At 32.6% G+C, this 22,204-nt stretch overlaps 1 protein-coding gene across 8 annotated transcripts in view; it reads left to right on the forward strand.

Annotated features, from left to right (window-relative positions):
- Positions 1-22,204, forward strand: part of LOC145297666 (uncharacterized) — a 1,332,115-nt gene that overhangs the window by 974,738 nt on the left and 335,173 nt on the right. For 3 of the 8 annotated variants that reach the window (XM_080143838.1, XM_080143839.1, XM_080143844.1), the window contains one exon: positions 17,672-17,740. The exons of the other annotated variants lie outside the window; for them this stretch is intronic. In XM_080143838.1, coding sequence (XP_079999964.1) covers positions 17,672-17,740 — 69 coding nt within the window. The remainder of the gene's footprint in view (positions 1-17,671; positions 17,741-22,204) is intronic. 8 annotated transcript variants of the gene reach the window in all.

A 22,204-nucleotide genomic window follows, 5' to 3' on the forward strand; every position in this document is an offset into this window, starting at 1 on the left:
TCTGTATAAGGAGGAAGTGTAGGTTGGGTGGTGTTAAGATTCCCAGACGGGTTTATGTGTCCAGGCTGAATGATCCAAGTGTATGTGAAAAGCTTTGATCCGTAATTAATTCTACTGATTTCGATGGGTCATGGGCGCATTTAAAAAATACACTCTATGAAATAATGTAGATGTTCTTGGCTTCCACAAATCGAAACATCAGGATTGGTTTGATGATAATGATTCTGAAATTGCTCAACTCTTAAGTGCTAAAAATGAGTTGCATCATAAAATGTTGTCTGCCTCTCATGGAGGTCGAGAGTCCCTCCAACCGTCACTTAAAGCAAACAAAGGTTTTCTCCAAAAGCGACTCTGCCAAATTAAGAATCAGTGGTGGGCTAAACTCGCCAATCAAATCCAGATGGCTTTTAATCGTAAAGACTTCAAACGCATGTACCATTTGTTTAAAAAAGCTTTTCGTCCTCAAACACTATCTACATCTTCCCTACTCTCAAGTGATGAAATTGCCCTTATAAAGGATCCTAACATGATTCTCCTTCGTTGGACTAAGCATTATTCTGATCTCTTTAATAACCTCTCTAATGTTGATAAAGACGTCATCAATGGATTTTTATCACAACAGAAATGTCTGAGTTCCCATCTGAGGATGAAATTAGACATGCAATCAAGGAAGTGAACGTTGGGAGGGCTCCAGGGCTTGATGGTATTCCTGTGGAAGTCCTCTTACATGGGGGTGATAAGCTTGTTCATGAAATTTTCCATCTTATCACTGATGTCTGGAGGGGTGTTCCCATCCATCAGGATTGGGTTGATGCAATTCTTATATCACTGTACAAGGGTAAGGGTCCAGGACCGACTGTGGAAGTTATCGTGGGATAAGTTTGTTGGAAGCAGTTGGCAAAGTATTTTCCAGAGTTCTACTTAATAGATTATTAAAGTATATTTGTACATCCGTCATTCCAGAAAGTCAAAGTGGCTTTTGTCCGGGCAAAGGAACCACGGAAATGATCTTTGCTTGGCAGTTGCAGGAGAAATGTACTGAACACCGTGTTCTACTTTATCAGGTTTTTGTTGATTTGACTAAGGCTTTTGATACGGTGAACAGAAATGCCCTATGGATAATTCTGGGGAAGTTGGGATGCCCACCTCAATTTCTACGATTACTCAGGGAGCTCCAGACTAATATAAAGGCTCGCCTGAACTTCAATGGATGCCTATCAGAACCCATCTCAGTTGACAATGGCGTGAAGCAGGGTGATATCCCAGCACCTACACTTTTTTCTATTTATTTTGTAACTATACTTTCCTATGCCTTTAAGGACTGCTTTTGAGTGTTTATTTGCATTTCGAAACCACAGGTAAGGTTTTTGATCTTCGTTGTTTTCATATTTCTACAACGACCTTTCAGCACCTAGTTCGTGAATTGCTTTATGCGGATGACGCCAATCTCGTGGCTCATAGTGAGAGAGATATATCGTGGATCTGTTTCCAGGGGGCTGTGCGTCTTTTGGGCTTACTATTAGTCTTTAGAAGACTAAGGTCATGTTCATATCTCCGCCCGGTACTTTGTATGTGGAACCAAATATTTTTTGTCAACAACCAGAGACTTGCCGTGGTTGACACATTCATGTATTTGGGTAGTACTTTTTCCAGAGACAGTACCCTGGATGCTAAGGTCAACTATAGGATACAGCATGCCACTAAGGCTTTTGGTGGCTTGGAGAAGCGAGTGTGGTCTGACAGGGGATAACTCTTCATACAAAAATCAGTGTCTATCAATCTTGTATTTTACCATCTCTGCTTTATGCTTCTGAGGCCTGGACAACTTATGGTAGACACATGAAAATCATGGAGAGAGGCCACCAGAAATTTCTGAGACACATTCTGAGCATCAGGTGGAACTCTTTTATATCGGATATAGAGTTCCTCATGCTAGCTGACGTACCATGTATTGAGAAGTTGATTATACGCAACCAGATGAGGTGGGCTGGACATCTGACAAGGATGGACGATGAGAGATTGCCAAAGTGCCTGTTCTATGGTGAAATTATACAAGGAAAGCGCCCACAACATGAACCTAGGAAACGCTTTATGGACAACATCAAAGATAATCTTAAAGCTCTCGGTATTGACATGTCCAGTTGGGAAAGTGCTTCTGATGATCGTAAAAAGTGGCGCTCCTTGATCTATCATGGCTGTGATAGCTTGTAGAAGAAAAAATAGGAGCATGCAAAAATGAAGCGTGATATCTGGAAGAAAAATCTGTCAGATATATCAGGTCTGTCAGAGGCTTTTGTACAGAACCACATCTGTGATTTATATGGTAAAATTACTTTATCCGGAGCTGGCCTAGCTAGCCACAAGCGATCACATGGAGATCAGTTTTCTTTGATGGGGAAAACACTGCAGGGCACAGATGTTCTGTTTGCTCTGTGGTCTGTAAATCAAGTGGAGGCCTAAAGCATTATATGAGTGTCCACAGTAGAGCAGCACCAGTTGGCATCCCTCAATCTCAGCTTAAGTGTGACCTTTGCAACAAACTGTGTAAGAGCAGGGATGGTCTGAAGAGCCACCTTCGTACCCACACAGTAGATAGAAATGGACGCATCTTGATCACATCTCCACATGTATATATGCATGTGTGTATAAATGTAATAAAAAATAAACTAAATAAATTTAAAAATTTTAAAAATAATAAATAAAAAAATAAAATTATAATAAAAAATTATAAAACGTATAAAATGAAATAACAAAAAAAAAAAGCAGATATTATTTTAAAAGTGCATGGGAATGGATGAATAATCAACAATAAAGTAAGAGAAAGGTGGTCTTCTGTCAAGAAGTGACGATCACCAAATATATATGTGTCTGTGTATGTGTGTGTATATATATATGTGTGTGTGTTTGCGTGTATATATATATATGTGTGTGTGTGTGTGTGTAGTGTATATGTATATAGGTGTATATATGTATATAAATATGTGTATATATATATATATATATATATGTATGTATATATACAGGGTGTCCACAAAGTCTGGTTACATTATCTAGCCAAATTTTGTGGAAGCATCCTGTAGATTATGTAGCCAGATTTTGTGGGCACCCTGTATATATATATATATATATATATATATATATATATATATATATATATATATATATATATACAGCCAGACTTTGTGGGCACCCTGTATATATATATATATATATAATTTAAAGGAGATTAGAATAATAGTCTAAAGAGCTAAGTGTATTTTAATGTAATAGTGAAATTACTAGTTTAATTAAAATACAGGAAATGCTCGTTGTAATTTAGATATATAATAAGCTCGATAGTTAAATGTCCTAGAGCTAATTCAATATTAAGTAATGTGATTTATAATTTAAAAATTTTAAAATATATATATATATATGTATGTATGTATGTATGTATATGTATATATATACAGTGTGCCCACAAAGTCTGGCTACATAATATACAGGATGCTTCCACAAAGTCTGGCTACATAATGTAGCCAGGCTTTGTGGACACCCTGTATATAAAATATATATATGTATGTACATGTATATATATAAAATATATATGTATGTATATATGTGTGTATATATATATATACATCACAAAAGTCAGTAGACCCTTCACATTTCTTGAAATATTTAATCATATGTCCTCATGGGACAACACTGAAAAAATGATTTTTCGACACAATGAAAAGTAGTCTGTCTGCAACATATATAATAGAGTTAATTTATTTTCCCCTCAAAATAACTCCAAATATAGCCATTAAAAGCTAAATCCCTAGCAACAGAAGTGAGTACACCCCTGACAAAAAGTTGTCAATATTAACATACAACATGTCAACTCTCAATATTTTTTATGGCCACCATCATTATCTAAAACTGCCTTTACTCTCCTGAGCCTGGAGTTTACCAGAGCTTCACATGTAGCCACTGGAATGCTCTTCCAGTATTCAATTACGATGCGACGCCGTAATTGAATACTGGAAGAGCATTCCAGTGGCTACATGTGAAGTCCTGGTAAACTCTGTGCCCAGGAGAGTAAAGATAATGATAGTGGTTACACAAAATATTAAGAGTTGACATGTTGTATATTAATATTGAAACTTTTTGTAAGGTGTGTACTCACTTTTGTTGCCAGGGATTTAGCTTTTAATGGCTATATTTGGAGTTATTTTGAGGGGAAAATAAATTAACTCTATTATATAGGTTGCAGACAGACTACTTTTCATTGTGTCAAAAAATCATTTTTTTTTCAGTGTTGTCCCATGAGGAGATTTACTTAAATATTTCAAGAAATTTGAAAGTGTTTTTTGTTTTTTTTTTACATAGGCATCACCACTTATCAAGGCCCAGAGGCCACTCGAGGATAGGGTTAAAGAGTGTACAGTAGAAATTGGACAATCGTTAGTAATGGAAATTCGGTAAATTTGTTAACAAGTGGAACGGCTTGAACTTGAAGACAGCCATATTGTAGTCAGCTAGAAAGCAGGAGAACGGAAGACAATTCCACAGGCGTGCAGTTCTAAGAAAGAAGCTTTGATCATGGAATCTACGTTTAGGTTAAGGCACAGATAACGAGTGGGGGGAATTATTAATAGTGTTTTCAGCTAGATGAGTGTTTCTTGTGAAAGTTTGGCAAGGGGGGACCATAGACTGAAGCTCAGTCGAACACTTTACATGAAAATAACGATACAGCAGAGACAAACAGGCAACATATCTTCTGTGAGACAGAGATTGCAGGGAAGAGAAAAGGATATCTCCTACGTGGCTACAAAGTCTATTTTGAACTCTATCAAGGCAGGACAAGTCCTTTCTAGCAGCTCCTGCCCAGATGTGGCAACAGTACTCCATCCTTAGACGTACCTGGCTCTTATATAGATAGAGAATTGCATCAGCAGTGAGATATCTACTGGATGGATAGAAGGATCCCACCATTTTTCCAGCAGCCTTGGCAACAGATTTGATGTACGTGTTCCATTTAAGATCAGGGGTAAAGGTCAAGCCCAGAAGCTTGTCAAAACTTGAGGCCTCCTCAGGACGAGATCCATTCAGTTAAATTGATGCCAGATGGGGATCAGAGCATTGATGATGTAAAGATAAAAGCTTGGTTTTAGATGCATTAAAAGTAACAAGCCACTCCTTTCCCCATTGTACCACTTGCTCAAGATCAGAGGAGAGAGAATCGGAGAGAACTTGGTCATTTACTGTCTTAGATGTGCTACCATAGATGGTAGTGTCATCAGCATAAATGTCTACAAATTATGTAAGGATATGATGTGGAAGATCATTAATGTAGATCAGGAAAAGAGTTGGGCTCAGGATGGACCCCTGAGGGACTCCAGCGTTAATACTGTGAGCTTCTGAATTTTGCCCATCAACTACTACTTTTATGAACCTGTCAGAAAGAAATGATTTAATAATTGAGAAAACATTTCCAGCTATACCATAGCTAGAGATCTTGTGAAGTAAACCTTTATGCCATACCCTATCAAAGGCCTTAGATATGTCAAAAGCAATTACCCTAGAAAGGTTGCCTCCGTTGAGAGATTAGCTAATCCTATGAGATATAACTGTAAGCACATCTGCTGTAGATCTAGCAGAACGGAAACCATATTGTGTGTCACTAAGAAGGTTATTTTTGCTGAGATGATTGATTACTTCTCTATTTAACACAGATTCCAGCAATTTACTCATGATGCACAGGAGACTTATTGGCCTGTACTGAAAGGGGGATGAGCGATCACCTAAATTCTTAAATACAGGGCATACTGATGAGATTTTCCAGGGTGATGGGAAGCAATTCTCCTTAAGACAACTTTTAAAGAGTTTGGTAAGTATGGACGCTAGTTCTGGTTGAAGTTTTTTGAGTACTATAATTGGAATACCGTCAGGGCGGGTTGCCTTACTGGAATCAAGGTTTTTAATTAGCTTGGCAACATCACGTACAGATATATGTATATCACATAGCGTGGTTTCTGATACAGGCGGAAATATTGGGGATTGGCGGCCTTGGTCGCAAAGGGTAGAATTAGCTGCAAAGTTCTTGACAAAGAGTTTGGTTTTGTCTGATGCTGACGAGATGACCTCAGGTCCGTTGATAATAGTTGGGATAGAGCACATGCTTTTGTTCAGGATTCTGTTTGCTATTTGTCAAAACTGGTGGGAACCAAGCCACTGCTCAGCTACTTTAGACTTGACATACAACTGACCTTTGTGATACACTGTATATATCATGAGTTTAGCTGCAAAGTCATGTATCCTTAAATTGATGGGGTATCAATGGAACGTAGTTTGGGTCCAATATTAGCCAATGTTGTTATTGCATTTTTAGAATAACGATGTATGTAGATGAAATTTTTGCCATATATTCATCCAGTATGAAAACTAAGGGATTGTTATGACAATTAAATTTGCTTTCCTACATTGATGTTTACTATGGAGGGTGAGGTTAATTGCTTATTACCTTTCTTAGATGTTCTCATCAAAAGATCTGGTATGAGTTTTGTCACCAACGTATACAGGAAACCTACTTTTACAGGTCAGTACTTCCCCAAAATTGTGAAAATCAATCCGATCAAAATTTTAGTACATCAGGCTTTGTTGATTTGCTTTAGTATTAAACTAGATGCTGACCTTTTAAGCATAACTTAAATCCTTTTGAGCAATGGTTATAATTGAAAAATGTATAATGAATAAAATCTTTGCTTTTAAAGGTGAACTCTTTCTGGGTCTTCAAAAATATCAAGTATATGTGAAGCTCCCATGGGTTGGTGTTAAAAGCCAGGAGTTTTTACACAAAATTTTTACAGCCGTTTTGCATTGTCAATCTGCAACTAAGGTTCGAATAGTGTTTGGGACGAGAAATGCTTTCTTCTCCTTTCAGATGAATGGTATCCTCACCATTCAATATAATATCATAGCTTTAATGGTCAGCACAAGGCTAACTACGTAGGACATACTTATAAAAGTTAGAATTTTTCAACACATCCTCTCTTCAATACATTGGCACAAAAATAGCATTTATTGGAGTGCCAGGTTTACACTGGGGACTATGCAGACAAAGCTTTCTCTATTTTTCACAGAGCAAGCGCAAAAGCACATTTCAAAATTCTTGAGATAGTTACTATTAATTTACATTAACCGTCTCTCTGTAAGCAAAAAGAGCATAACTATAATTTAGAACTTATGAGTGTTCGTTGAGAATGTCTTCTACTTTGTATCTTTTTTCTCCTCTCACTTATACTATAATATTTTTTATCCTCGTCAGTTATTTATGGCCTATTGAGTCATTGACTACGTTTTTTAATCTGTTTGGCCCCTCTTTGCTAACGATTACTTTGAAAAATGTCAGGCGAAAGACATCTAAGTATATATATATATATATATATATAATACTTGTTTATTGTTATATAAACATGCTCACATCCCGCTGCTACAAACAGCCACTTGTTTCAATCAAACAACAGATATCATCAGGCAGCGACTTGACTATTCAAAAGTTCAATGAATAACCTTAAGGTTATTCATTGAACTTTTGAATAGTCAAGTCGCTGCCTGATGATATCTGTTGTTTGATTGAAACAAGTGGCTGTTTGTAGCAGCGGGATGTGAGCATGTTTATATAACAATAAACAAGTATTATCAGCTCTTTTTATTGAGCACTATCTAACAACCTCGTTGAATTCATTAGTCCATTACTTTTGAATATAAAAAAACCCCGAGTATATATATATATATATATATATATATATATATATATATATATATATATATATATATATATATATATATATATATCAAAGAAGACGGAAAAGAATAATTCTTTCAACTCGTAAAAAGGGTAAAATAAGACAGACGGCAACACAACGAAAAAAGACACAATGAAAAAGATAAATGAAATACAAACATGACTTTAAAATTTTGAAACAAACTTTATTTACAAACTAGGGTAAAAAAATTTAAAAAAAAAAACACAAAATATGGGAATGAAAATCTTAGACTAATTGTCTATTTATGTTGAGCAGGGAGTATATCAAAATAAACAACAAAAAACAAAATATCAACATGTCGACATAACAGAGAATAAGTGAGAAAGGAAGGAGAGTAAACTCACAGTTCTTTTCATTATATATATATATATATATATATAGAGAGAGAGAGAGAGAGAGAGAGAGAGATAGATATATATAGATATTTGTAATTGTTCATTATTTGTGTTTATGAGTTATCTAGTTTTCGCTGGCTGAAAATATCTTTTGTTTATTTCTTGCTCGTTATTCCTTCTTCTTCAGTGTCCTCCATCATCTCACTCTGTCATCTGCCCAACTCTGCTCTCTCTCTCTAACTTCTGTTGTGTCTTAACTGCCACTTTCAAGCAATTTTCGCTTTTACTTTCTTTCATATTGTACCTATTTACTATGCCTCCCCACGGGACAGAGTTAGACACCAGGGTTGTTTTTTAACGTGGAGAAAAGGTACAAAAATAAAAATTGTCTCAGTCGTGAAGGATTTCTCCTCCACCGAAAGAAAACAAGAAATAGAAGTGCAGCATCTGAAGAACAGATACTACACTTTGATCTTGTCCCGAAGGCCAATTGTATATCGCAGCCCAGAAGGCAGAGCAAGGGTTTGCTTTTTTTTTTTTTTTTTTTTGCCCATGTCGTCTTCCAAACTGCTACTAATTCGTGCTTTTTCTCCTTCCTCTTTTACGTCTTCTTCCCCTCCCCCTTTTTTTCTTGTAGAAGGCAGTTGATTCATCTTCTCTTTCTCCTGGCTTCAGCATATCCTTTAAGCGTGTGTGCAGGCTAATGTATCTTGGCTTTCTCTTGTAAACGGCTGATTGCATTTTCTTCTTTTTCTTTCTCTTTTTCTGTTTTTCTTTTTCACACAGACGATAAGTGAAAATAAACAAATCTGTCTCTCTATATTTTCTTATACAAATCTCTTTGCTAGCAACAATTACAAGTGAAGGAAAGAAATAAAACAAAATATTGACGATTCTTGACTCAGCTTTTAAAATCAATTTTCAAATTAAAATATGAAATATTATGTAATCCACACACACACACACACACACACACACACACACACACACACACACACACACATATGTATATATTCCAAGGAGTTAGAATTATGAGCATTGCTTTTCTTATGAAAATTAAAGATGCTCTATTCATCTATTCAATGTTTGCTAAAAGAAAATCTTTCCACTTTCATATCATTTGCATGCTGCATACAAATATCGTGTGTATACATTTCACCGGAGTATTATGTCTGAGTTTCTGAGAATAGCCTGCGTTAGTTTAATATTGATAGATATTATACTCCAAATTTATGCTTTAGTAATAAAAATGACTAAACAAGGTGGTGATAAAATAAAATATTCCGACAATTAAATTAGCCAATGGCCCACCATCCTAATACTTTTAAGTTATATCAAATTAATCAAAGTTTATTTATAGAGCAAATCCAAAACAATATACAATGTTCAGTATACAATATATATACGTATATAAATAATACATTTATCGTTTTATCTCTCTTTCTCTCTATATATACACATATTTTCAATTTTCATATATTTTTCATTGAAACTATAATAAATATTAAAATATAAACTAAATACAAATAATACCAAGCGGGCCAGATAAGAAGTATAATTGAGTCATCTGACCTCTATTACATACAGTCGTTTTGTGAATAACAAACCTTTTTCTTGGTCAAAGCCAAATGACACAAATAAGGAGGACATATGGACAACATAAGTAGATTATTAAAAGCAAATAATCTGGAGCAAAAACTCGATCCGATATCCAATATTAAGAAAGACGGTGTAAGACCAACAATATGGGGAGCCATTCAACATAATAATGTTTTGTTTTTAAATCACCAAAACAGTTTTCATGGTAAGCAACTGATGATCTCTACAATAATTTTAAGACCAATTCAATGATTGTAAAAAAATGCAATCTATCGATATATCTATAAAAGTGAAAGTGTGTGTTTGTCTGTCTGTGTACATTTCCCTACACAATATTTCTGTCAATTTTCAGCGTACAGACTCGAAATTTGATATACAGGGTACTGAGATGTGGGAAAATTTTGTAATCCGTTTTTAGCCAGAAATTTGGCTGTTAAGTGGTCAAAGTTCAACGATTTGACCTTTGAAAACTCTACCAAACTCCACCACCAACTTTGGGTCTAAACTCTTTAAATTTTAGATATAGGTTGCTTGGACATGGATCTAGCTAAATAACTTAGTTTAAGCCCAAAACAATAAATGTTAAGGGGTCATAATAGGGGCAAAAGTTTAAAAGAATTTGACCGCTTTAGAGTTCTCAAAGGACAAATCGTTGAACTTTGACCCCTTAACAGCCAAATTTCTGGCCGAAAACGGATTACAAAGACTTTCCCAAATCTCAGTACCCTGTATATCAAATTTCGAGTCTGTAGACTGAAAATTGACAGAGTTATTGCATGGGGAAATGTACACAGACACACAGACAGACATGTTCACTTTTATATATATATATATATATATATATAAAAGTGAACGTGTCTGTCTGTATATGTACATTTCCCTACGCAATAATTCTGTCAATTTTTAGTCTACAGACTCGAAATTTGATATACAGGGTACTGAGATTTGGGAAAATCTTTGTAATCTGTTTTCGGCCAGAAATTTAGCTGTTAAGGGGTCAAAGTTCAACGATTTGACTTTTTAGAACTCTACTAAACTCCTCCGACAATTTTGTGCATAAGCAATTTCAATTTTAGATATAGGTTCCTTGGACATGGCTCTAACTTAACCTGATTTAAGCCCAAAACAATAAAGGAGTCATAATAGGTGTCAAATTTTTAAAAAAATTGACATCAGCGATCTCTACCAAATTACTCAGACAATTTCTGGTCTAAACATTTGAAATTTTACATAAAATGTATTCAGAGATAGGGCAAGCTTTTTAATCGGTTTTGGTTGAAAACTTTTAGCTACCAATATATAAATATATGTATGTATGTTTGCATGTCTGCTAAAACTTTCGACAGAGGTGACAGATTTTCACAAGATCTGTATCGTTTTGAAGCTTGACCTTTCAGACGACAAATATCAGAAAATTGGCTAAAAACATTAATATCTTCACCTTCAACTGGGCATTTTTCTGCAGGGCTTTTTTCACCGATATTTTTAAAGTTATTCTTTCCTTTCGATTGTCTAGGCTTATTTAAACCTACATCACTTCCGGTTTGGTGATGGTCGTAACAGCAAAGACGTCAGGTTTTCCCTGTTTTTTCCTCTTTCGCAGTATGTGTTCAAGCCTGCCTTCCTACTGACAATTTTTTTTTTTTTGCTCAACACACACATCCCGGGCAACCCCGGGCATCCATGGTAGTATATCTATAAAAGTGAACGTGTCTGTGTACATTTCCCCACGCAATATCTCTGTCAATTTTCAGTCTGCAGACTCGAAATTTGATATACAGGGTACTGAGATTTGGGAAAATCTTTTTCATCTGTTTTCGGCCAGAAATCTTGCTGTTAAGGAGGTCAACGATTTGACCTTTGAGTACTCTACCAAACTCCTCCACCAATTTTGGGTGTAAACAATTTAACTTTTAGATATAGGTTCCTTGGACATAGATCTAACATAATAACTTGATTTGAGCCCAAAAGAATAAATGTAAAAGGGTCATAATAGGGGTCAAATCTTTAAAAATATTTAACCTCTGCGGTCTCTACCAAATTACTCAGACAATTTCTTGTCTAAACATTTGAAATTTTACATAAAGCGTATTCAGAGAAAAGCAAGCTTTTTCATCGGTTTGGGTCGAAAATTTTTAGTTACCAATATATAAATGTATGTATGTATGTATGTTTTCATGTCTGCCTAAAACTTTCGACAGAGGTGACGGATTTTTACAAGATCAATATTGTTTTGAAGTTCGACCTTTCAGACGACAAATATCGAAAAATTGGCTAAAACATTTATATCTTCACCTTCAACTGGGCACTTTTCTGCAGGGGAAGTCGCTTTTTTCGCCGATATTTTCAAGTCATCCTCTCCTTTCGATTGTCTAGCCTTAATTTAAACCTATGTCACTTCCTGTTTGGCAGTGGTTGTAACAGCAAAGATGTCAAGTTTTTTTCCCATTCTTTTCCTCCTTTGCGGTATGGGTTCGAGCCTGCCTTCCTACTACCATTTTTGTTTTCTTTTGCACAACATACACCTCCAAACACCCGGGTAACGCCGGGCTGAAATGCCAATATATTAATATACGAAAGTATAGATTTATGCGTAAACTTTAAGTATTTACTTCAAAAGTGCTCAATACGTAGGTAGAGCTAGTTAGTAAGTTATAAAATGTATATGGCGATTAAGCTAGACTGAATATTCCGCGTTTCATCCACTCAGGCTTATGCGTGAAACTTCTATTAAAATTTCAGTTAGCTTTCTAGTATCCACCGCGCCCTTCCTATCAGCCAATGAGAATGCATTTTTCGGACAAAGGCCTATTTGACCTCTGGTTGACCTGTTCCTTTGTGTGTGCTCTATTTAGCCTGGATATTTAGCTTCTTGATCTGTTTTAAATCTAGGTTAGTGTTTTTTTTTTCTAGTAAAATTTTTGTAAAAGCAGATAGAACTAGTAACTTTTATAAAATAGATAAACAAGAATATAACAAACTAATCACAGAAAACATTACAAAAAATTACAAAAAACTAGACACAAACGAATGCGACTACATAGATATAATAAATACTGAAAGTAAACAAATTACCGATAAATTAAAAATTAGCGATAAAGTTGCCAAATTGAAACCTAGAGAGGCATACATTCTGCTTAAAGATCACAAATGGGACTTTAATAATAATCCCAGCACCCGCTTGATAAACCCAACTAAACCAGAAATAGGTAGAATTAGCAAAGCAATACTTTCTAGAGTAAACAAACACATCAAACAAGACCTATAATTAAACCAGTGGGCAAATACTGCCAAAGCAATCACCTGGTTTAAAAATATAGAAAACAAAGATAAATGTACGTTTATACAGTTTGACATCATAGACTTTTATCCCTCGATATCCGAAGAACTTTTTAACATTGCCCTAGAATTTGCCGAGGCATACACTGATATATCCTCGGAAGAAATCAACATCATTAAAAAATGTAGAAAATCAGTTCTAATAAATAACAATAACCAATGGATAAAAACTAAAATGAAAAATTCATTTGATTTGGCGATGGGTGCCAGGAACTCTGCAGAGGAATCAGATCTTGTGGGATTATTCATTCTATATACCCTCACAAGCATATTTGATACTACGGATATCGGCCTATATAGAAATGATGGACTAGCTATAATAAAAAAAACTCCAACAAAGTCAAGGGAGATAACTTTAAGAAAATCATACACAAGGAAATGAAAAAATTAGGCCTAAAAGCAGACGTATCAGCTAACATAAAAATAACAAACTTCCTGGACGTCACGTTAAATTTAGATAAAAACACATGAACCATACTTAAAAGATAACGCTACTCCAATATATGTAAACCCCAAGTCCAATCATCCACCATCAATTATAAAACACATTCCTAACTCAATCGTAAGTAGGCCCAGTAATAACTCAAGTGATGAAAATGCATTTAACAGGTCAACCAATATCTATGAAACAGCCCTAAAAAATAGTGGATACAAAAATATCGATATCAAATATAAGCAACAAAACACCAATAACTATAATAAAATTAAAAATAGAAGAAAAAGAACTATAATTTGGTAACGGCCCCATACAATCAGATGTTAAAAACAAAACTTGGCAAGAAATTTCTAGATCTTATTGAAAAAAACTTTCCCGCAACCAACCCCTTACACAAAATTTTCAATAAAAATATCTTAAAGTTATCCTACAGTTGTTGCGAAAATTTAGAGATGATAATTAAAGCACATAATAACAAAATATTAAATAAAAACAATGTAAACAACAACAAAATAAACAATAAAAAAAGTAGACACCATGACAAAAATAAAACAAACACTAGCATAATACTACTACTAATAATAATAATAATGATAATAAACCAACCCCGGACATGAACAACCATACTATAAATAAAAGTACTAATAACGAACAACATAAATGCAACTGTAGACACCGCACACTTTGCCCACTTCAAAATAAATGTCTAACCAAAAGCATAGTTTACCAGGCCACAATATTTGCGAAAGAAAACCCGAATAACAAGAAATATTACGTAGGTATGACTTCCTTAGATTTCAAAACTCGATACTATGACCACAAAAGTACATTCAACAATAAAAAACACTGTATGAAAATAACACTAGCGAATAAATACTGGGAACTCAAGGAAAGCGGACATTCGTCGGTAGTCAAATGGAAAATAATAAGACAAGCTACCACGTGTAAGGACCTAGACGACCCATGTAGATTATGCCTTCATGAAAAATTTGCTATCCTGTACTTTAAAGAACCCCAACATCTATTAAACTATAGAAGAGAAATAGCAAACAACTGTGTTCACAAGAAAAAACTTACTCTAGGATAGCGATACAAAATAGTTTTAAAACTAACAAAAACAAAAGAAAATAAACAAATAAATTAATTAAATAAACATGAATGTACATAAACGATCACACATATATGTATATATATGTGCATATGCATATATATATTTATATATAAACTAACATAAAAAAAACACTAACCTAGACAGATCAAGAAGCTAAATATCCAGGCTAAATAGAGAACACACAAAGGAACAGGTCAACCAGAGGTCAAATAGGCCTTTGTTCGATAAATGCATTCTAACTGACTGATAGGAAGGGCGCGGTGGATACTAGAAAGCTGATTGGCTAACTAAAATTTCAATAGAAGATGAGCATATAAAAACGACAAACAACCACAGAATTCACGCATAAGCCTGAAAAATCCTAGAGTGGATGAAACGCGGAATATTCAGTGTAGCTTAATCGCCATATACATTTTATAACTTACTATGTATATATATATATATGTATATATGTCAGGAGTTTTTTCCTTTCTTTTCCCCCCTCTGTTTTTTAAACGCGTTTTAAGTATTTTACTTTTAATCATGAATAATAAAAGTCTTTCCTTTATGATTGCAATAATGATATCAGTATGGGCCGAAACAATTGTGCACTTATATATAGTAAACAAACAATGTTTTGTGGACGAGCGTAGATGAATGCCTGTTTCCAGAGAAGCGGTATATTATTAAAATATTTATAACTATGGAGCTATTTAAATGAACTTTTTCTTATTAATATTTATATCTAAAGAAAAAAAAAAAAATTTAATATATATATATATATATATATATATATATATATATATTAGTGCTTTTTTTTAATAGTTTAGATTATAAGCACTGTGATATGTAATTAATTTAATATCTATATATATATATATATATGTATATATTTTGTATGATTAACATTGAGTTTCAACCTGATTTCCTTAACTGCTGAAATAATCATTAAAAGTCATTTTTTAAAAATGAATCTTTAAATAATATATAATAACTAAAGCTATAACCATCACAGAACGCGATAAATCGCTAGATCGAACAATTTGCACCATTTCTATGTCTCCTTACAAATATCCAAATTTATAATGATAGGTTCATTAGTTTAGGAGTACATTCTATACATACAAATATATAAACATATACCTTATATAAATTGATATGTATATATGCCTATATATATATTTTTGCACCAATTTTAATGTCCCCTTATATAAAATGTCCCCTTATATAAAAATCAAGATATAAAGCTACTAAACCTAATGTCTAGAATGTTATGATTTGGATTTTAGAAAATGTTTACAAGTTAGTGTTTAAAATGTCTTCAAGAGAAATTGTAATTCAGGAAAACTTGGATCAAATTTAATGCAAATGTAAAATATTTAAATCTCCAAATGTGCCATGCCTTCTAAAAGCTTTTTAAATTCTCCAAAGAAATTCAATTTAGGTGACTATTCATTGATACTTTTTAAATTTCACAAAATTGTCTTCTTTGCATAAACAAATCGCAACCCATATTGCCTACATTTACGCCTAATAGTTGTGTCCCAAAATTCATAATGATTGGTTAATTAATTTAAGAGTGAATCCTATACCTAATACTGAATTTAACATAAACTGAGATGCTTTTGTTTTTGACCAAAAAATTGTTTGAGAAATGTCAAAAACCGAAAAAGTAAATGATCCGTGTTTTGCATTTGCTTTTTGACATCCGTCATTTCTTTCTAGCTGAGAAAGACATTTTTGCATTCAAAGTATTTGCTTGTGATTTTTCTTTTAAATTTCCATACCCTTTTTAACTCTGTAATTTTCTTCTCTTTAAACATTTGCTTTTTCAGATTTTTTGATACACATCCACATATATTTGTATGAATATACATAGTTTTATTCATTAATATGAACGTATGCATTTAGTAAAATATAAATATTTGCAATCGATTTTGTGTGTACATATATACATAAATGCATGCATTTAATAATGTGTGTGTACATATAAATGTACAGACGCATACAAATATCATTAAAACATGTATGTATACAAAATTCTGATATCATGGATGTATATATATATATATATATATATATATATATATATATATATATATGTGTGTGTGTGTGTGTGTGTGTGTGTGTGTGTGTGTGAAACATTTGAAGTACATGTTTTATTAACCCGAACCATGGACAGATTATTTCTTCCCTAAAATATACGATATCCATATGTACTAATAAGAAGTTTCAGTAAATTATTTTACTCTTGGGGTATTTTTGCAATCTTTGATTATTTTAAAAGCATAATGTTCTCCTTTATTTACTTATAACTATCTATTTTATATTACAAATACAGCTGTCAATAACAAATAAAAGCAAAATTAGAAAGTAAGCAGGATATAAATATTTCAAATAATATATAAGTACAAATATATTAGGTTAATTGTCACACAAATAGCAGCATTGTTTAATGTTTATATCAACAATATTCACATCGTAAACTACAACAAGAATATAAACTAATTATTTCTTTTCTTGAATGTATTATTGAAAATATTCCAAGAATTTAACAAGTTGTATTAAATTTGATTACAGTTATATATATATATATATATATATATATATATATATATATATATATATATATATAATCAGCTAAAAATTTTAAAGAAAAGTCTGTCCTTGTCTTTAATAAAACAGTTATGATTAATATAATAAAGACGACTGTTAAAGTATTTGTTTATACACACACACACACACATACAAATATAAATGATAGAAATAGAACATAAAATATATTCTCAAGAATACGCTTGTTGTTAATCAATGTTAAATTGTATTTGATTATCTCTAAGTGTATTTCTTTTGATGGTATATGTATATATATATATATATATATATATATATATATATATATATATATATATATATATATATATATATATAAATATTCTGTGTGCCAGTGTGTTGTTTTCTTTTTTTTTTCTTGTTTTTTTTTTGTTTGTTTTTTTGGTTCTCTAAATATTTGTTAGATAAATAAAAGCAGTTCTTGAACCATTGTACAATATACCAATGTTACGTATATGTACCATAGGACTGACAGAAGAAGTGAAGAGCTTCTAGAGTCACATGCTTGGAGCCATGAACTGGAAGATCCATCAATGTAAGTTTCGATCTTGAGCTTCCTGACCAGATGTTGAAAGCTGTTTCCTGTAATTTGCAAATCATATTTGACCACTGTCTATATATATATATATATATATATATATATATATATATATATATATATATATATATATATATATATATATGCGTGTGTGTGTGTACTTCTAAATGTTTTGGCTTAAAAATACTTTTTTTTATTGCCGGCTTGTACAAAAAATAAGCAGGAAGTAACCTCAGACACTGGCTTTTATTGATAAATATTGGTTATATCTCATGAAACATGCGCCTACACACACACACACACACACACACACACAAACGAATGCACACAATTATTTGTGTATGTGTATGTAAGTATGTTTCTTCAACTTTCTACTCACTTTTCTTTCTACTTTACTTAACTGCAAATCTTGCCTACCTATCTAAGGCACCTGTCCTTTTCTTCATCTGTCTATCTGTAAAGTTAGATTTTTTTATGTTTTAACTTTATGAAAATTATTTTAAAACATTGTAAAAAATCAAGAAAAGTATTTGACATATTTTGTCAAATAATTTTGGATTACCTAAGAAGATCAAGCAAGCAATAACGAAAAGATTTGAAGCTAAATATTTTATCATGGTTTTAATTCCTTCTTTTCTTAATGTCATCAAAAAACTACAATTCTAGCAAATTGATTTTTCAAATTGATCTTCTTCCTAAAAACTTGTATTCTCATTACTATTTTTCTTCTCTCCAAAAATTTCTTCTTTTCTATCCAATTCATTTCTGCCATTATTTCTTCAGTTAGTGAACACTGACTTTTCAAATTCTGGAAAAATACCAGACTATAATTTCCAGCAAGTGTAATTTAGACTCTACTTCTTGATCCTATACATATATATATATATATATATATATATATATATATATATATATATATATATATATATATATTGAAATAGTAAAAACGAATATTATATTATAAAAGTACTGTTGTAATATTAAAATATGGCCCAATATTTATCTATATAGAACTAGGTGTGATCTGTGTACAGGCTTATAAACAAAATTACTTGATAAACTGCAATATTATTGAAACATTATTCATCTAATTAAAAGTGCACTGTCCTCATGCTGGTGTCTTTTTTAATTCTTCGATCTTCTGAAAAGCATATAAGTTTTCATCCAGATTACCACTCCTATTTAATTTCTCCAATATTTTTATATTTTGTGTGAATGCATTATCTTTAATTGTAATTTTTGTACACGATCTGCTAAACGATAAAGTAGAATCTTTGGCCAAAAGATATTTACGGTAAAAAAATTATCTTTTTCACTTTTGAATAATATGTATGCTAAAGCAGAAAAAATGTAATATATAAAATAATTTTGTGAATGGGAAACTATAATTCCCTATTGAAGGATTTAATAAAAAACAAATTTACTGCCAAAATCAAAATTATTCTAAAGTAGTGGAATTTTATATGAATTTAATTATTTTCATCTCAAAATGATTATTAATTTACAATAAAGCTTACGTACTAATCATTCTTTTTCATTAAATTGTAGAACACAATTTCAGTTGCATTTATTGAAATTCAGAAACAAAATGAATAGAAGGAGGATTCAATTCTGGTAAAAGGAAAAGTGTGATTTTTTTCTCATTCAAATTGAAATTTATGTAAAAAGATTAGGTATTTTTATTTGTAAAATTACAAAGTTAATTATATTTAGAATGAGATTAATTTGAGAATAAATGTATTTGAAGCCAAAAGCAGATGTTTGGTCAATGCTTTCTAGAGATGATAAATAGTGATTACACAGAAGTTCATGAAGCACTAGCAAAATCTGAGTATTTCATGTTCAACGAAAAACATAATCAGTTTTAAAATTTACTATGACTCAAAAATATTTACTGTTCTTTATCTAAATTGAATTACAGGATGAATAAAGCAACAGTTTTTTTTTATAGTTTAAATGAGCTTTAAATTATTAATTGCCTATAGTTATATATTGCCAGCATTCATCAAAATGGTGTACTTTATCCTAGAAGTAGAGGATTTCTCATTCACTGCTGGATTCTTTCTCCTGTATTATCGGATTCATTATCCATTTGACATTTTGGAGACACCAGAAGCTATGTAAACTCTCTACTCTGCTCTAACACAATGTTTGACAATAATTCTTCCACAAAGGAAAACTTCAAGAGTATTTTTTTTAATAATACTTTGCATGAGAGTTATCACTTATCAAGGTGCAAAGGCCACTCATAAGTGTACAGTAATTACTCAGACAACAGCGTATTAATAGTTAATGGTGGAAATGGGGCGGCTCAACAAGAATTTGTTTATATTGCATATGGAGATATCATATTGAAGTCAGTTGGAAAGCAGGCTAGCGGATCAAAATTCCACAGTCGGACAGTTCTAGAAAAGAAGCTCTGTTCATAGAAATTAGCATTTAGATTTTGGCACAGATGGGGAAAACTGTTGATGGTTGTTGTTGCTAGACGAGTGTTTTTTGTGAAAGTTTGTCAGGGAAGGAAACCATAGATTGAAGCTCAGACGAGCACTTGCCATGAAAATAACGATGGAGCAGAGACAGGCTCGCAATATCTATTCTGTGAGAAAGAGGATGCAGCGAAGAAAAATGGGCATCACCTACTAGATTTCAAAGCCGGTTTTGCACTTTATCAAGGCAGGATTGGATACCCTGAGCAGCCTCCGCCCAAATATGGCAACACTACTTTAGTATGTATCTGATACTAATACAGGTAGAGGATTGTGTCAGGAGTAAAATAGCTTCTGGGGCATTAAAAATGATGCAACCATTTTCCTGGTGACAGATTTGATGTAAGTCTTCCATTTCAGGTCAGCAGTAAATGTCAGACCCAAAAGTTTGTCAAAAGAAAGAGCCTCTTTTAGATGAAAGCCATTCATATCAATTAGGGCCAAGTGTGGATCAAAGTTTTTATGGTAAAAAGAATAAAAGCTGGGTGTAAAAATTAATCAGCCACTTTTTACCCCATTTCACAATGTGCTCAACACCTGAGAAGAGTTACTCAGAGAAATCTTGGTTATTGTTGGCTTTTAATGTGTTGTCATGGATCGTAGTGTAATCTGATATATATGCTTGCTCACATTCAACTTGCAAATTATCTAAAAATTTATTTTGAACGAAAAAAACAACAATATCTTCTCACACTTTGTGTCAATATGTATAATGAAATATATTAAATAGCCACAAAAAATCAACTCTGCTTTTATCACAGTTTTCCTGAATCAATTATATCTAAGATCAGAAGACATTTGCATTCGTATTACTATTGAACATTTTTTTTATTATTATTATAAATCTCTACGCTGTATTGAGTATTAAAATGAATACTAAAAATTAAATCAAAATGATATTCTGATATATCCTTTTTGATATATATTATATTATATTATATGTATTATATTTATTATATGTATATTATATATTATACATATATATTATATATATATTATATACATATACAGTGCTGGCAAAAAGAAAGTCCGCACTTGTAATTTTTTCAAAACTGCAAATTTAAGCTACATTTAATGTAACTGTCTAAACAACCTATACCTCATTTGATTCGCCTTTTATTCCTCTGTAATTTTACTTGTTCCTGCTTGACTTGTAATTAAAATATTCTAGTGTTCACGTCAATTTAAAAAAAAATATATCAAATTGAGTAGGCAAAAAGAAAGTCCACAACAACAAATTCGTTTAAAACCAACTTAAATTATCGCCCTTAAATCAGTTTAAAATATCCACCAATGGGCAACAAAGCATCTCTAATCGTAATTATTGTTGTTCCAGGTTATACAACGTAACATTTACTCTATATGCCACGACTTTCTCTTAGTGATCGTCAAGGGCTCATTAATCTTCACCTTTCTGGTTTATCCAATCGAGAAATCGGCCGCAGATTGAAATGTGATGAGAAAACTGTACGAAAGACTGTGCAAAAGCACCAAAACACTGGCAAAAAACTTTGTTAAAAAGTGCTCTCTTTCTACTGTCAAGAACAGATTAAAAGAATTTAATTTGTGAGAATATGTTGCAAGATTTATGTTAAAAGTAGAAAGCACCATCTAGACTTCGTCAGATGCAGTGAATATCATGACTCTTCATATTGGTCAAAAGTGCTTTTTAGTGACCAAAGCAAGTTCAATAGGCTAGACAGTGATGGTAAACAGTACGTCCATCGGAGGAAAGACGAATTTAATCCTAAGTGCTCAGTTTCAATGCTGCAAGATAGAGGAGGTTCAGTTTTGGTGTGGGGCATTATTAGTACCAATGGTTCAGGGCCTATAGTTCACTTGCAAGGTCGAATTAATTCGACCAAGTATATTACTATGTTGACTGAGCATTTTCTACCCTACGTTGGTCGGAATTTGAATGATAATCCCATCTTCATGCAGGATAATGCTCCCATTCATACAGCTGGCAATG

This window comes from Euprymna scolopes, chromosome 18 (assembly GCF_053919585.1).
Source record: "Euprymna scolopes isolate OS-2025 chromosome 18, ASM5391958v1, whole genome shotgun sequence".
NCBI lineage: Eukaryota > Metazoa > Mollusca > Cephalopoda > Sepiida > Sepiolidae > Euprymna > Euprymna scolopes.